The sequence below is a fragment of the Meleagris gallopavo genome, chromosome 5, assembly GCF_000146605.3.
Source record: "Meleagris gallopavo isolate NT-WF06-2002-E0010 breed Aviagen turkey brand Nicholas breeding stock chromosome 5, Turkey_5.1, whole genome shotgun sequence".
In the NCBI taxonomy this organism is placed as follows: domain Eukaryota; kingdom Metazoa; phylum Chordata; class Aves; order Galliformes; family Phasianidae; genus Meleagris; species Meleagris gallopavo.
In genome coordinates this window covers 6,150,460-6,167,029 of record NC_015015.2, presented here as the reverse complement: position 1 = coordinate 6,167,029, position 16,570 = coordinate 6,150,460, and the positions used below count along the sequence as shown (strand labels likewise).

Genomic DNA, 16,570 nt, shown 5'->3' with positions numbered 1-16,570 from the left:
GGAGGGGGTGGGCCCTGATGGGTGCTGGGGCAGCCTGTGTGGAAGGGACAGGGCATGAGGGTATGGGAAGGAGCTGGGGTAAGGGAGCAGGCCCCGAGGGGAGCCTGAGGTAAGGTGCTGGGCTCTGAGAGGGAGCTGAGGGGAGAAAGTGGGGCTTGGGGCAGGCCGAGGGGAGCCCCCTCCTCGCATTTTGCTGCCTCCGTTTCTCCCTTGCCTCTCCGTTCGCTGACTGTTTTCTTGCAGCGTGGAGGAGCCTGTGGGAGCGTGGTGGCCTGGCTTGGTTCCGCCCTCGGTGCAGGACTGACTGTGGGGCATGCAGGTAGGGCTGGATGGTTTCGTGCAGCACTGGTGCGGGGAGCTTCACCTCTCCTGTCTGAACAGGCACGTGGGCCTGCGTGTCTTTGAGCCTGAGCTGGGGATTGCAGCTGGGAGCTCAGAAACAAAGCACAGAGAAATGTTAACGTTTGCCAGATTGTGAATTTAGCTCTGTGGGGATCTGACCTGGCACGGCAGAACCATATCCTTGTGGTGTCAGTGTCAGCCACACTGATCACAGCGTTAGGACACAGTAATTGCTGTTTGCAGATTGCCAGGATCCAGCAGCTCTTGGCTCTTCACATTCCCACGCCTTGCCTGGACTGCTTTTAATATCCTGCTGCAGCAAGCACTCATTGTCTGTGGAGAAAGTGTTCCTTAGATGATAATGGGTGTTCTCAGCCCCATCTGTACACACTGCTGACCTGCAGTTCCCTTGACTTTCCAGCTGTTCATGGAGCTCTCCCAAGGCAGACTCTTTCAGGGGGAAGTAGAGAACTGATGAAATGTCTGTTCTAACCCAGGCAGTGCTGTTCCAGACTGGCCACAGCACTCTGTTAGAAGCTTCCTGAAACCCGGAGCATTGAAAACAGTATTGTAAATAATTTGTAAGACCTGAGTCCATAAGCACAGTTCCCACAGTCCTGTGTCTAGTCCCTGCAGAAAAAAAAATAGCCTTCTTATAAGGAAATTTGGTGTGTTTTAGCATTGATCTGGTATTTTTAAGATCTTCTAAAATCAGTGCCATGCAAAGCATCTTTTTCTGGAGTAGACTAATGCTTAAGCTTTGTCCTCATTGATTATGTACTAGTACAGTCTTGCAGATTGAAGAGCATTCTGCAGCATTCTTGGTGTGGTTCTCCCCCTACTCCACCGAGCAGCTCTCTCACCACATGACCTACTGTGCTTTCCCTCTGTTCCAAACAGCGTACAAGGGACCAGGCCCTTCTCTCTGACTGCTGCCAGAGCTGTTTTGGGACTGGGCAGCTGGGGAGGTGACAGTGGGAAGCAGAAGCTCACCCTGCAGGATGTGGCAGAGCTCATTCGGAAGAAGGAGTGTCGTCGAGTAGTGGTGATGGCCGGTGCTGGGATTAGCACCCCCAGTGGGATCCCAGACTTCAGGTAGTGCCTTCACTGTTTTATTTACCCTTGTTTAGTATTGGGACTAACAGGTTCTTCAACGTAGGCCAAGGACCTGGCTCTTTTGTGTACTGGCATGGTGGGTGGCTTTCCCCCGTGTTCTGACTGCCTGCCTTCCTTTCCTCTCTGCAGGTCCCCAGGGAGTGGCCTCTACAGTAACCTTGAGCAGTACAGCATCCCTTATCCCGAAGCCATCTTTGAATTGGCCTACTTCTTCATCAACCCCAAGCCATTTTTCACTTTGGCCAAGGAGCTCTATCCTGGCAATTATAGACCCAACTACGCCCACTATTTCCTGAGACTCCTGCATGACAAAGGGCTCCTTCTGCGTGTCTATACTCAGAATATTGATGGGCTAGAGCGAGGTGAGTTTTCTCCAGCTCTCAGCAGTACGGTACCAGAAAAAGATGAGGATGAGAAACAGAACAGGAGAACTGGGGAAATGCCTGTTGAAGATGGAGTTTCTGGTTTAGTCACCTCATGCTAAGCTGATCCTCTCCCACCTGCTGTGTTCCAGTTGCTGGGATCCCTCCTGATAGACTGGTGGAAGCCCACGGCACCTTTGCTACTGCCACGTGCACAGTCTGTCGGAGGAAATTCCCAGGAGAGGACTTCAGGGTGAGTAACTGCAGCTGGGCACTGACACGAAGTAATGTTACTGTGAGGGTCCAACATGGTTGTGACCCTGCTTGTGTATATATGTGCTGCCCCATATCAACTGGCATTGGGTACTTTTACTTCAGGGGGACGTTATGGCAGACAAGGTCCCTCACTGTCGCGTCTGCACTGGAATCGTCAAGCCTGACATCGTGTTCTTTGGTGAGGAGCTCCCGCAGCGCTTCTTCCTGCACTTGACAGACTTCCCCATGGCAGACCTGCTTTTTGTCATCGGAACGTCCCTGGAGGTCTGGGACTAGGGGATGTCCCTGTTCACAAGGCAAAAAGGGCCTGAGGGGCTCTGGAGGAGAGAGAGGGGTTACAGAAGGCAAGGAACTGGGTTATCTAGGTAAAATTGGAGGTAGCGGGAAACAGGGTGTATGCACTCAGAGGCTGTATGAAAACTTTGAGTGCTCCTGGTGAAGGTGGGCACCTGGAGTGGAAGAAGTAATTTTTGCAGCAACCTGAGCAAAGGCCATGGGATAACTGGCAACTCCATAACCAGTTCAAAGCTGGGGTAGCTTAGCCCATGGTGGGAGAACTTGTTAAGCACAAACCCAGCAGTCTGAAATCTCTGAAATGTAGCACACAATGAATTGATCCCTGCAGTGGGGTGACCACCTCACTCTCTGATCCGTGGGCTTGCCTCCCTCTAGGTGGAGCCCTTTGCCAGCCTGGCAGGAGCTGTTCGCAACTCCGTTCCCCGGGTCCTCATCAACCGAGATCTTGTAGGACCGTTTGCCTGGCAGCAACGTTACAATGACATAGCCCAGCTGGAGGATGTGGTCACTGGGGTCAAGAAGCTTGTGGAATTGCTGGACTGGAACGAAGAGATGCAAACACTAATTCAGAAAGAAAAAGAAAAGGTGGGAAGGAGCCTGGTGCCCCATCTCCTTCTCTTGGCCTCCATTCCTGGTGCTTGAGTTATCTTGGGGGGAACGCAGGCAGTGCTTGCTGAGATTAGAGACTTGCACCACAGGCATTGCCACACTCACAGTCAGCATTCAGAGAAAAGAACCAGGGAAAAGTACAGGAAGGTTAAAAAAGCAAACAGCAGTGGTATTTTGCAATGAGGGCAGGCACGGTGCCACAGAGCAGACTGCTGTGTTGCTAAATGTTTCAGTGGGGCAGAAGGGGAGGACAGAGCTGCCAGTCTCAGGGGAAACAGGAAAAATGTGGAAAATGCCAAGTTCAGGGTTGACTGTGAGTGCTTTAAGGCATCGTCAAGCAGTGACATGCTTGATTACTGAAAAGCTGCTTATTTATTTATTCCCAAGTGGAATACACCATCTAGATTTAAGGACAGTAGCCTGGAGTCACAGAACAAAAAAAAAAAGTTATCTTAATCCAGTTCAATCTTGTAAGGCAGTAGAGGACTTGGTTTTTATAGTGTTTTGCCCTGTCTGTGATCCTGAGATGCTGCTAATGCTACCTGCTGCATTAATGTGAGTAACTGCTCAACTAAACAGGGAGCCAAGCATCATCTTAGTGGAGTTTTGCTCTTTCAGTACATTCATCTAATTGCTTTGGTTTCATTTAATGCTTGTGCTGTTCTAAACCACGGATGGATGGACAAAGCTAGTGCAAGTGCTGCAAAGCATGAAAAAACCTCCTTGCTCTGGGATTTTGGTGCTAGCAGCATCACTAACTGAGCTAGTGGGGGGGTGGGAGGTTTGAAAGACCCAAGCAAACACTGTGGTCTTTATTTTTAGCTGGATGCAAAAGACAAATAGGACAGCTGGCTCCCTGCTGCTGGAAAGCAGTGTTCATCCTGAAGAGGAGGAGATGTTGTCATGCCCAGCATGAACAAAGAAAGAGGCAATGGCAGGGAGCTGTGGAAGAGTCCATCCAGGTCTGCAGCAGCAAATCGACATAGGACTGGCACTTTGGGAAAAGGAGGATGCTCATGGCTCATTCCAGCCAGCCTGGAAGCAGTGAGACTCCATAACCCATGAAGGAAGGAAGCCAAAAGGAGCACAGCCCCACTGCCAAGCTGCAGTTTCCACACGTGAAGGCTTTTCTATCTGAGACTTCAAAACAGTTGATGTAGCCACTGAAGGTTGTTCCTCCTCACCTTACCTCATTTCAGCACCCAGTAGCAGATACTTCACTCTTGCGTGGCTCTGTCAAAGCACCATTTGACAATGTCCAGCCACGAGTTTTACCAGCATGTCAGATGAGATGTGCTAGTGCACAGCTCCTCCACAGATACTTTTTAGTCATGAACTGCCAGCTGCTGCAGACTGATAATGTTTAGTCTTTGGATGAAACCTGCTGATCAGGAGATGATTGCTCTTAATGTGCCTGGCCTGTTCCTGTTCAGAAAGGCCAGCTCAACTGCTGGAAATTTTCAGTGTAGGGGTGATTATTAATAATAAAGAGTTATAACTATTTTGCTGATGCCAGCAGAGAGTTCTTTTCTGTAAGTTTCACACAGTCCCTTATGTTTGAGTACATACTATCCCCACACACAATACATAGGTGTCTTATTAACACGACACTGAGCACTCTCTGCTCTACAAAGCAGCTTCCAAGTCAAAGCTACAGCCTCCAAAAGCTCTAATGGCTGCCTGTATAATTACAAGTGTTTAGACCTAATACACAGCTGCTGTACATCCAGCAGCTCTAGGGACACTATTGACGTCTGGCACAGCTACAGGAACAGAGACTTCCATGCTTGGTGTCCTAGCAGCTTCCTAGAAGAAAGGTTTGAACAAATGTGCATTCAGACAAACAAGCTCATTTATCCAAAAGCACAATTCAAATACATCTGTGTGGTCCTCACAGCCGGGATCTCAGCAGATGCATCTGAACGTGCAGCATCAGGGAAAGCAGAGGGGCTGTTGCTACTTTAGAGTGATGTGATTTTTGCAGAATTTTAATCACTACTGCTAAAAATACCTTCATCACTGATGAACTAGCATTGCAGTTACAAAGCATGCCTTCAGCTTCTCGAAGAGACAGCCTTTCACAGTTCTTAACACCACCTGGGCAGAACCAACAGCAAACCTCTGATGCAGCCCCTAGCCACACATCTGCAGCTTCACAGCCCCAGACATCCTGGATGTCCCACCAGAGCCTCTCCAGGCTACCTTGCCTTCCCCCAGAGATCTACTGGTGCCTGGGGCTGTCAGAGACCAAGCAATCATCCAAGGCTGGCTCGTGTCCTGCTGCAAAGGCCAAGCAGCAAATTCTTGTTCCACAGAAGGAGAACAGCTGGTGTGGATAATTTTTATAGAGCATTTGCAAAGATGAACAGTCCTGTAAACAGCTGCTTGCTGTGAGGCACAAGGAGCAAGTCAGTAACATAAAAAGCCTTTTTAATAAGTATGTTAACAGCAAAAGAAGGGCTAAGGAAAACACAGGACAGATCCTTGATGGAGATGGTCACCTAGCAATCAAGGCTGAGGAAGAGGCAGAGGTATTTCATGCTCTTTTTGCCTCATTTTTTAGTATTTGTGATAGATCTTGAGCTGTCCAGCCCTCTAGGTTGGAGGACCACAACTGAGGAGCAGTGGCATTCCATGTGGCCATATATGGGTCCAGATGTATCAGCTCAGTGTTTATCAGTCTGTGGGATCCGATGGGATTTACCCCAGAGCACAGGAGCTGAATCTCTCTCAACAATTCACCTAAGATCTTGGGAGCCTGGGGAGGTCCCTGGGGCTGAAAGCTGGACAGCATTACCCTGAGCTGTGAGAAGAGCATGAGAGAAGACCGAGGAAGCTACAGACCTATCTGTCCAATCTCAGCCTCTGGAGAAGTTATGGAGACTGTTACACTAGGGTTCTACTGAAGGGTAATTAAAGAACAAAGCTGTTATCAGGCACAGTCAGCATGGGTTCATCAAGAAAGGCCTTGTCTTGGTAACATGATCCCCTGTTACCACTTATTTGGTGGATGAAAGAAATGTGGTACTTCTTTCTGGAAGCAGTCTTTCTGGATTTTATCCTTCAGGGCATTATTCTGGAGTAGAACCACATGCCAATCAGAAGATGATCCTTCTTTGCTTGCTCAGAGCTGTCTCGTTCAATGAAAGCACTGCCATGCACCCATTTGTCAGAAGGTTTTCTTTATTCTAGCATCACATTTGCATTCCTACTTGCTAGTTACATTTTGGAACTCCTGGTACAAGACAAACTAGATTTTCTTTAAAAAGGAAAAAAAAAAATAACATAAAAGAAATGTAAGCCATAGCAGAGGACCAATAGCAGCCCCTGGGTGCAAACAGCAGCAAGTCTGTGGGAAAGCTGAGGCAGGCGAGGAGGCCAGCACACACAGACCCTATTTCAACCTTTCAGTCAGGGTAAGATGGGGAAAGGTAAGAACACCACTAACTAATCTCTGTGGTAACAGGGAGGTTGCACAGTGCCACAGACAAAATATCAGAGCATTTCTGGCAGTCATCACAAGTTCCTTTCCTGCAGACGACAGAAGTGTCTCACAAAGTCCCCCCCAACTCCTGCCTGCCCCACAGCACGCACACCACGCTCCCCACAGCGCTCGCATACATCCACACAATCTTGTTTGCACAGATGTCATAATCCTTACTGCCATACACAGCACATCCACATGTACTGCTCATGACAAGGGTGCACTATGCTGAGGCATCCCACAGACTGTATTCCCTGCAACCCCCACTCTTGCCTGCAGCCCCACCTGCATTCCTGAAGAACAGCTCCCCTGTGCAGGGCTGACCACATATGGGGACACACAGGCTGATACACAGCCACACAAATATCAGCACGATGATCTGACAGAAAGATTCCCCTGACCCTTTCCCCCCCCCACAAACATCACACATTTAAAAAAAAAAATCCTACTGAAAAGTCCTGGAAGCAATTGGGAGTGCGATATTCTCAAAGCTGCCAATGGAAGAGACCAAGTGGAGCCAGGCCATGATGACCTTCCAGAAGGAGGGGTGATTACTCCAGCTGAGGAGGCTGGAGGTTCTTCGTTGCGAAGTGTGAGGGGCCCAGGCTGGATTCAGATCCCATGGGGAGAGTCCCGGTCCGGTACTAGCCTCCAGGTGCAGCACCAGTTCTGGAGGAGAGTGGGTGGAGGCCGCCCAGCTCTCTGAGGCTGGGGCAAGAGGTCAGGATCAGTCCAGCCCCAGGTCCGAGTCAGATGAGGACCTCTCGTCAGCTATATCATGGATGGCATTCTCCATGGGGGCCAGGTTGCCACTCGGTGTGATGCCCATGGGTTGGATGACTTGCTCTCTGCAACCAAGGAGGAGAAGGGAGAAGGTAACAAACTTGCAGCAGCATTGGAGGAACAGAAGTTCTGCAGCAAGAACTATAGGAAACTGGCATGAAGCAGCCCAGAGCAATCCCTCAAGCCAGCACCAAAAGCAAAAATCCCATGTAAGAGATGAGGACAGTGAGGCAACAGCTGGAAACACAACCCAGATGTTGCAGTTCTCAGTTACCCTGAAATAGAATCTGTTTTTAGGGTCTCATTCTGCGGTGCAGGATGGCCAGAGGAAAACAGAGACATCAAAGTCCGTTCCCACCCTTTAAAACAGTGGAAAAACTCATGCATCAAGTGCACTGCTCCTTTCCCTCCTGCCCATCAGGAGGGCAATCAGAACACTTAGCAGACCCTAGGCTCCTCTTTGTGGCACTCTTAATGATTTAACAGGACCCAGCTTACACAAATTTGGAAATACTTCTCCAGGTATCTCCCCCAGTCTCATGACCCTACAGTTTGCAGAGGCCAGTGATAAATGTAAATCACACAGACGCTAATACAGGCATAAACACACACAATTTTCTCATACCTGGACAACTTATCAAACATATTGACTAACTTCATGGCTTCGTATTCCTTCTGCTCTTCAGTCATCCCTTCCATGGGGTTGGGAAGTTTCTCCTCAACACGTCCAGTCACAGGATTAATGCTACAAGAACAGTGAGACCAGGGCAAAGGAGGGAAGCAAAGAGGTAAGAGCTCATGCCACAGAAGTATTTCACCCAAGAAGGTGGTAAAGATGAAACGACATCAAAACTAAGGGCAAAACTTTAGTAATGAAGAAAGACAAGGGAGTTGGCAGGGATAGGTATGAAAAAAGAGAACTGGAGCAGGAAGGAAGTGGAGGAAGGGGGATGCTAATAGAGAGGAAGTAAAGTTCTTACTTGGGCTTTGCCTCTTTGTATTCCTCTGTATCAGTGTCCTCATCTTCTGAGTACTCTCCCTCCTCCCGGCCACCAGCCATCAGGCCTCGCGCTGCCAGGAGCCCAGCTGCATTCCCATAGCCTGTGTACTTCACAAAGCGCGACACTAACAGGAGAGAGAGACGGACCTCATGTTGATCCTCCTGCTGTGTGCGCCAACAGTGAGCTCAGCTGAAGGCCATGGAGAAGCAGAGGTCCCTGATGTCTGCAAAGGGTCACCCATCCCACGCTCCAGGACTCCCCGTGACTCACCGCTCTCCTTGCAGAGCACAAAGAGGAATTCAGCTGCACAGTGCTTCACGTCGGTGTCGATGTGGGTCATCAAACGCACCAGCTTGTTCCGCAACGAGTTCCCCACCTCTGGCCGATTTTTCACATCCCGCAGCGGAGGCAGCACCTACAAAGCCACAGCGAGGGGCAGTAACTGGAGCTGGAACAGCATCCATAGGGTAGGCAGGGAAAGAAGTGAGTGCACTGTACAGGTCAGCTAAGTCTAACAAATCCACAGAGCATGGGAGAGGTGGAGAAAAACACTGTGCGTGTCATGGGCTTCAACCCCACGTATATACGAATCTAACAGAGAGAGGAAGTCTCCTTGGAGAATGGCAATATTTAGGCAGCTTGCTATTTTCCTCTCTCCTCAGAGCACCACCACTTGACTTTCAGCTGAACCCACAGCATACCTTTGCCTTCAGGAACTTCCTTGTCTGGCGGTGGACCCTGGCACTCTCGGTCAGCAGGTTCAACACAGGGGTCAAGCTCTCCTTCAGCTTATGTCCCTGCAGAAGCATTCACAAGATGAGCAACATGTCAGTTACACTGAGCACAACTTCCCTGGCTCATGGTGGAAATCATCAGTACTGAGCCACAGGGAAACAGACGGACACTGAGACATAACAACAGCTTCTGCTACAGGAAATTCAATGTTTCATCACTCCAACAGTAAGGCTTTTGAGTCCTTCTGTTCAGCATTTCTACTCAATGCAAAACATCTAGAGTAGATAACTGCAGAAGTAAAATCTGAAGACCCTCTGGAATAACTCCAGAGGACGAAAAAATGGCCACTAGCTCAATAACAGTGCAAAATCAGGCTGTCAAAAGCAATGGAACAGAGGGGGACAAGCGCTCAGGAGCAGTAAAGAAAGACAAATGGTCTTGACAAGTAACACTATGACTGCCAGTCTTCTGACAGCAGACTGTTGGGACAGTGTCATAACAAGCTACCAGTCTAGAGACTTGTCTGCATCAACCAATTAAGCTGCCCACCAAATCATAACTGACTTGAGTGAATATTTGAATCACACAGCTAAGCATCTGCTGGCTCTGTCAATCTCACTACTTGCCAGAGCAGCAGCGCCAGTGACCCTCCCAGCTCACAAATGTTCTAGTCCTACCAACTAGAACTGCCACTTCTACACAGCACTGTCTCAAAGTAACCATGCCTCTTACTCCTGTGATTTTGGCATGATGATGAGTTGAAGAGCTCAGCACCAAGGCTGAATGCAAGCTTAAGGAAATGTGCCCTGCAGTGAACTTGTGAAAGAGTGAAGAGCTCTGTACAGCAGCCTCTCGGCTTACCCTGTCAAGGCGTCGTTCTAGGAAATCCAGCAGGATATTAACTGCATCCATGTTGACACCCATGTACTCAAGTGATCCTGGACGGACTTTTGGGGTCAGGAGAACATCCAGACATTTCAGGGGCAGGTTGCCCAAAAGATTAACTGTGTGGCTTAAGAAAAAACAGAGGTGAATACATAGTCAGGGATCTTTGTTCATAGAAATTCACCAACTATACAGGAATCAAGGTACACTACTAACTTCCAAGAGCAAAAGGACTCTGAAAACAGACCCAAGCTCTCTTTGGGCTGGATCCCAAGCTACCTACACCATTAGAATTGAATAAGCGAAACTGCTTTCCTCCTCCACCTCCAAATATAGTTGAACAACTTGCTGAAGTCCAAAAATACTTCAGTGACAACAACAACAAAAAAAAACCATAGACCTTGACACAGAGGCCAAGCAGGACCAAACCAGGTGGTGAGAGGGTGGTCTCTACGATCTCCTGCTGCATCACTCATTCATGCTCTGACGGCTGCTAGAATGCATTGCTCAGGATCCTTTCTACTGTGGTCTTCCTAGGATGCTGCTGCTTGCTCAAAGCTGACAGCCCTGAACCAATAAGGCCCAGCAGTGCAACACACGCAATTTCTCAGCATGGCTCAGGAGACGTACAGTTAATTAAGACCAGCCCAGGGACTCTTTAATTAAGGCAAAAAAACATCTGCCCTGGCTCACTGTGGGTAGCACCATCAGAGGGACTTGATGTATTACACTGAACATGACCTTAGCAGTCAGGAAGGCTCAGACCAAACATTTTCTCCTGTAAACCAGGCTGTGGTATTACTGCACACAATCTGACTGCAAAGGACAAGGCTACTTCTGAACTCTGGCAGCATGAGGAATTCGCAAACCAGACAAAAGATGCTTGTTTCTTAGCAGTGGTCCTAACAATCACCATATAAGCAAAGGATGTTAATGCCAAGGTTAGGCAGGGCCAGCGCAGGGAAGACCTCGAGGCTGTGTCCAGTGAAGGCCATTATCTAGTTATCTAGCAGACCTGTGGAACTCCTCTGTCCGGTCCTCCCCATCAGCAGAGATCATGAGGCAGTGGCGCAGGAGGGCACCCAGGTGCCGGTACAAAGCAGCATCTTCCTGGTCCCAAAACAGAAAATGAAAACCTTGATCAGAAAAGTGGATTCTCCACAAACCAAAGTCTGCTGCCCCTACAACCCACAGCCCCATCCCTGACCTTCAACAACCTGCTCACTTATAGCAGGGTGTATACATGCAAATATTCTCCAGATTCTCAATCTGCTGCCAGATACCCTCCCCATCACTCTACAGCACCAAGTCAAGGGCTGGAAGAGACCCAGGAGCAGGCTAAGGGATAAAGCAGAGATGATGTCAGACCTCCTTCTGATCTTGTCCAGAGGTGAAAGGCAACAGGGCACACACAAGTGAGTTACGTGGGGAGGAAGAGGGGGTCTGCTTTCCCACTTGCACAAGTCATTAATATCATTAAGAAGGAAAAATGCCCAACTTGCAGGTTTTAATGCTGAAAAGTCTTAATGCATCAGACAGAGGCAATGCCCTACAGAAAAAGGTCCAGACACACAAGTCTCTTGCTACCTTTACATGTAAGCAGAAGCTTTTGCTTCTGCAGAAGCATGGGGGCTAGTATCTAACACAAGGATGTGCAAGAAGAGGCAAAACCAGTAGACAAGCGAATGTAGCATGGTGCAACACTCGAGGAGCTTACCTCATCCACTTCCCTCTTGCTGGAATCAAAAGTGATATTAAAGAGCACTTTCAGGATTTCCATGGCTCGCTCCGTCTCTTGCCGAGGCAAAGGTGGAAGCAGTCCTTCCTCAGTGACAACTTCATAGGGGTCCATCCACTTGACACCAAGAGTCAGCTCCAGGGTGTCTGTCATCAGGCTGATGCCCCGGAGCTCCTGGGCTAGTTGCTGTCGGATGTCCACTCTGAGCGCTGTCAGCAGGAAGAGAAGACGCAGGTCAAAGAACTTGACTTCGTGAGGAAGGCTCCTCTCATTGTAGAGTTTGATGCGCTTTGTCAGGCCCACAACCAGCCGGGCTTCAGCTGTCAGCTCCTGAGCCCTCGGGCTGCTGAAGACAATGTTGCAGAGGCATTTGAGAGATTCCAGGATGACCTCCAAGTCTGGGATCTCTCGGATGAGCTCCTCTGAGTAATCAATGCCAGCATGCCTGGAGAGGGTCTTCAGCCCTTCCTCGGTGGTGAAAGGCTCAAGGCAGTATTTGTCCCGGGACAGGATGCGGATGCTTTCCAAGCACGTGACCTGGCAGGATGGCTGGAGCTCTCTTTCCAGGAACTTGATCAGCAACTGGGCCATTTTCTGTGTGGTTGGAAACAAAGAATGCCTCACATGCTGACACTTGACAGTGCGGCCCCAGTGCAAGGTAGCATGCTGTAACACCCTGCCCTGAAAGATGGGAGCAACATCTAGACACAAAGCATCATCTAGATACAGGCCTTCTAACAGCTCTGATCCAGGCCATGCACAGCAGCTCTCAAAGCGTTTGCCTCTGGCACCTGATGCTGACCCAAGTCAAGCAAGGACAACCAGCAAGAGACAACGAACAGCTGGGAAGTGCTATCAGGTCTAAGTGGAGAACAGGAAGATGCAGCTGCTGCTGACTGAGTGAATAACTACTTATTTTAGCTTCACCATTGTTACGATGGTTTTGGCTAACATGGGTTACCTGACAGCTGCAATAAGCTAAGAAAGCAGGGCAAAAAAGTCCCTTATATCTTCACTGAGGTCCAGCAGTCAATTAAACAGCGGTGGTTCAGCCACACCCAGACCAGAGAAACATCTGCTTTGGGTGCTCCAAAAAACAAACTGCTGAGGTTGAGAAACACCAGAGAACTGCTGTGGGAGGAGAAAAGGAACTAAACGGGTTCAGAAGCGCGTGTGATGTGGTAAGAAAGGAGGGGAAAAGACCTCAGAAGATTCAAATAAAAAGAACCTCCCTGAATCTCAGTGCTTTCTGGAGACCTACTAGCCCAGATCCTCAGTAGGTACGGACTGACAGAGCTCCAGTAACACTGATTTATCACAGCTGAAGATCTAACTCTTGTGGATAACAATAATATACACGATAGCAAACATGGAAAAGTACAAGAGCAAAAGGTAAAGCTTCACAAAACCCAGCGCAGCTAGGTTTTAATTACACATAGCAAAACATCACACTCCACCAGTAATCCCCTGCTTCCACACACAATCCACCACAAAACTGATCCAGATGGAAAATAACCCAGGCAGAAGAAAAACAAAGGTGTTTTTCTTAAAGCAGATCCCACCAAGCATATCCACAGTGCAGCTGTGCAAAGGCCTGCCCCAGAATAAGAGAAACACCACGAGTGGAAATGGACAGGGGTATTTCCACTGAGTGCCAGATTATTCCAGCTTAAAGGGTTTGTTAATAGACAGCCTTGGTCAAATCCTGCAGATGGCTCTGAGCAAAAGCACTTACCCACATGCTCCTGTGATCTTTGCCTAGCAGACTTGCACCATTTACACACAAACACACACAGGATCACACAAACACACACACAGGATCACGCTTCTCATGCATGCTGCTGAAGCTATATGCATCACCAAACACAAAGGGATTGCTAATGTTGGAAGAATGCTGACTTTTATCCTCAACCACCATCTACTAGAACCCAACCAGGTACTTCATCAGGTTCAGGAGAAAGAAACCATCTCCTGCCCTGCAGGAGCCTTGCCACACAAACTCAGAGCTGCAGATTTCATTGTCCAACAAGAACAAGAAGCCAAAGAGCATGCCTACCTTCCTCTCCTCCCGTTCCTCATCATCAAAGGTGAAGCACTGAGATTTCTGTAGGCAGAAGAGAAACAAAGTATAAGTTTAAAAAAATCCACAAAACTGCCTTCCCCAAACAGGGAATGGACATAAGCCTGGAAAGCAACAGGTCTGAAAAACACGCTGCAAAGGCATGCAAGCCTTCTTAAGAACAGTTCTTACCAGCACAGAGGCAGGGAATCAAAGTGGCAAGGAGCATCAGAGGACTTAGAGAGGTCTGCAGTATTCACAGGATTTGTAATAAGCAGCACAGGCTCCTGAGGAGCAAAACACGAGTACAGTTTCCCTGCTGCTGAGAGTTTTGCTTCATTATTGCCTTCTCTGTTCAACACAGTTTGTATCCAGCAACTCCAACTACATCTCACAACAAGCAGGGAATGAAACTCGTTTGAAAAGCCCAGATACAGCCCATGCTGCCAGGTCAAAGCTGTTTCCCTTCTCTTTCATCCCTGAAAAACATTTGATGAATACCCACTGCACTCTTCTGCTGGCTCAGCGGTGGACAATGCATGTCACTGATGAGCTGTGCTCATCTGATGGACGAGCTTAATTTTATATACTGCAGCTATGAGATGGGTATTCAACACATTCCAAATATCCCATAACTCATAGAATGGTTGGGGTTTTAAGGGACCTTAAAGATCATCTAAATTCCAACACCTTGCCATAGGCATGAACACCACCAGATCAGTTTGCCCAAAACATCGTTCAGACTGGCACTGAGCACCTCCAGATACTGGATATCCACAGCCTTGCTGGGCAAAACACCTTGACTATGCTCAGTGACACCAAGAAGCTATGCCTACACTCTTCTCCCCTCATTATTATTTCTTTTCCTTCCTAAAAGAAAGTATCACCTCCTTGCTACTTGCAAACAAATCCTTATGTTCTTTGCTCCTACAGCATCCTGAAATAGGACTGTTATTCAGCTCATGTTCTTTAAACGCAGCCAATTAGAACAGGTAAACACTCCACTCCATGCAGAGCAGAGCTTCTCCTTGTATCAGTGAATCTTTTCAAGTCAGAACGTTAGCCAGACTGATCTCCTGCACAAGGCATTTCCAGAGCTTCTTTGCAGGCTCCTGTAATCTCATTTACATATATTTTCATAACACACCTGTGGGTTTGCTTTAGCTGTATTTTATTTGTGGCAACCAGGAACTGACTCCATATTTTATAGTGTGTATATATATACACACACACACACACACACACACACACCCCAGAGAAGGATATAACATCAGCTTTTGCAGTAAAAAAACAATGTAAGGAAGTCACTTGGTTTATCGTCAGTTTCATCTCTTCAGCTGCTCCATTTCTTCCAGACAGGCTAGCAAAATCACTGACATTCTCACAAGTTTCCTACGCTTGATACGTTGACAAAGAAACCAGCTGGAGAAATTCAAATCATTGGTTTTGATGCCTCAACATGGTTGCACAACAAATGCCATTTGCTATCCTAATTTCTCCAGCATGCCAGCTGCTGCCAGCAATGCTAATCCTGCAGACCGTCCTTTTAACAGGGACCCACTGTCCTTAGCTAAGACCCCTCCTGTTTCAAAACCAACTGCTGGAAATAGAAGTGCTCTTCCCCTCTTGCACACTCTTATAAAACATTCACAGGTTTTTCCCACCAGCTTCCCTCCTACTTCGGAATGGTGCAGAATGAGTCACAGATCTGCAGGGCCAGCTCTAGCCTGGTGGAAACCCTGTGAAGGAAATTTCCCTGTCAGACAGTTTCAAAAGGGAACTACCCCTGCAGATGATCTTTGCCACTGTAAGGCTAGAGTCACTTGCATTTCAGCTTCCCAACACAGTCTTTTTCATATATTACACTCATTATTTCATGTGTCAGCTTTCAGATCGGGCACCTGAATCCAATTCCAGCCTCCGTTAACACCAGTTTCTAATAATCCTTCACTTACAAATCACAACAGTTCCACCTGCAGCTCCTCCCTAGGTGTGAGTTTTATTACCTCCAAGCCTTGCCCAACATCAAGGCTCCTCCTACTCACTCTTCATGCCCACGATTATTCCCCCATGGGGTTTAACTTGCGATCTGGATAATAAAGAAAATCCTTCCCATGTGCTTTTCTTCCAGCATAAACGAGATAGAGGGAGGCTGCTTAGCTGCTTCCTAGCAAAGCATCAAGCAAGAAGCAGCCTGCAAGTAATAAGACAAAGCAGTCTGTGACATCTCCAGGGACGTAATACAGAGGCAAATGCTCAGAGGAGACAAACTGGGGACAGCTGGGTAGCACTGCGATCCCGTAACAAGGCCAACCTGCTTCCAGGCTTGCCGGCAGAAGCAGGTGACAACAGGCTGAGGTGTGATGCTCACTCACCTCCTGGTTGTAGATCTGAAGCACCTTGAGGACCGCATCTTGCTCCCCGCTTTCCACCGTGGCCACTACAGTCCTGAGCTCCATTACATCAACACTCAGCTACAGAGGAAGGGGAAGCAGAGAGGAAGGGGAGCGAGGGGCTTCCAGGGCTCCTGAAGAACAGTGGTGCAAAGGGATCTAAATCCCGTGAGCTGAGAGGGAGCGAGAAAGGGGTGGGGAAAAGGAGGAGAAAAAGAAATAAAAATCAAGTGAGACGGCTCGCTGTTACGTCCGTAAAGCAGAGCAGATGGGTGAACCGCGTACGGCCAGCCCTCCTCTCTGCCCCTCTAATCCTCTTCTTCCCCTTTGCTTTCCGACGTTTAACGCATGCCCTCCCAGCACAGCGCTGGGACAGCCCCCCCTCCCTGCCCGAGGATTACCGCAGCAGATCACGGCGCTCCCCGAAATAGCTCCCCGCTCCTCCTCCCCGGCCTGCCCTGATTCCTGCTACAAAAACAAACAAACCCAG

General features: G+C 48.5%; 2 protein-coding genes across 3 annotated transcripts; one reads left to right on the top strand and one right to left on the bottom strand.

Annotated features, from left to right (window-relative positions):
- Positions 1-214: 214 nt before the first annotated feature.
- Positions 215-4,517, top strand: SIRT3 (sirtuin 3). Its single transcript, XM_010710886.3, has 7 exons — positions 215-319; positions 1,243-1,437; positions 1,588-1,820; positions 1,973-2,073; positions 2,199-2,360; positions 2,769-2,978; positions 3,825-4,517. The coding sequence occupies exons 2-7, from the start codon at positions 1,391-1,393 to the stop codon at positions 3,843-3,845; spliced, it is 774 nt and encodes a 257-aa protein (XP_010709188.1). The 5' UTR covers positions 215-319; positions 1,243-1,390; the 3' UTR covers positions 3,846-4,517.
- Positions 4,518-6,167: 1,650 nt separating this feature from the next.
- RIC8A (RIC8 guanine nucleotide exchange factor A) lies at positions 6,168-16,409 on the bottom strand. Of its 2 annotated transcripts, XM_010710885.3 has the most exons (11): positions 16,063-16,134; positions 13,880-13,974; positions 13,685-13,732; positions 11,608-12,222; positions 10,906-11,000; positions 9,867-10,017; positions 8,972-9,067; positions 8,541-8,685; positions 8,250-8,394; positions 7,895-8,014; positions 7,198-7,334 (listed from the first exon to the last, which is right to left on the bottom strand). In XM_010710885.3, the coding sequence occupies exons 4-11, from the start codon at positions 12,217-12,219 to the stop codon at positions 7,214-7,216; spliced, it is 1,485 nt and encodes a 494-aa protein (XP_010709187.1). In that variant the 5' UTR covers positions 12,220-12,222; positions 13,685-13,732; positions 13,880-13,974; positions 16,063-16,134; the 3' UTR covers positions 7,198-7,213. The 2 variants fall into 2 exon arrangements, with proteins under 2 accessions (XP_010709186.1, XP_010709187.1); XM_010710884.3 differs by lacking the exon at positions 13,880-13,974 and having other exon boundaries at positions 6,168-7,334; positions 16,063-16,409.
- Between the last annotated feature and the right edge of the window lie 161 nt (positions 16,410-16,570).

Excerpts from the sequence above, each read along its gene's own strand:
- SIRT3 (XM_010710886.3), top strand. The coding sequence starts at position 1,391 with ATGGCCGGTGCTGGGATTAGCACCCCCAGTGGGATCCCAGACTTCAG. Across the intron at positions 1,438-1,587 it reads AGTGGGATCCCAGACTTCAG|GTCCCCAGGGAGTGGCCTCT; the intron begins GTAGTGCCTTCA and ends TCCTCTCTGCAG. Across the intron at positions 2,361-2,768 it reads TCATCGGAACGTCCCTGGAG|GTGGAGCCCTTTGCCAGCCT; the intron begins GTCTGGGACTAG and ends GCCTCCCTCTAG.
- RIC8A (XM_010710884.3), bottom strand. The coding sequence starts at position 16,146 with ATGGAGCTCAGGACTGTAGTGGCCACGGTGGAAAGCGGGGAGCAAGAT. Across the intron at positions 12,223-13,684 it reads AGGAACGGGAGGAGAGGAAG|AAAATGGCCCAGTTGCTGAT; the intron begins GTAGGCATGCTC and ends CCAACCACACAG. Across the intron at positions 10,018-10,905 it reads CGGACAGAGGAGTTCCACAG|CCACACAGTTAATCTTTTGG; the intron begins GTCTGCTAGATA and ends TTTTTTCTTAAG.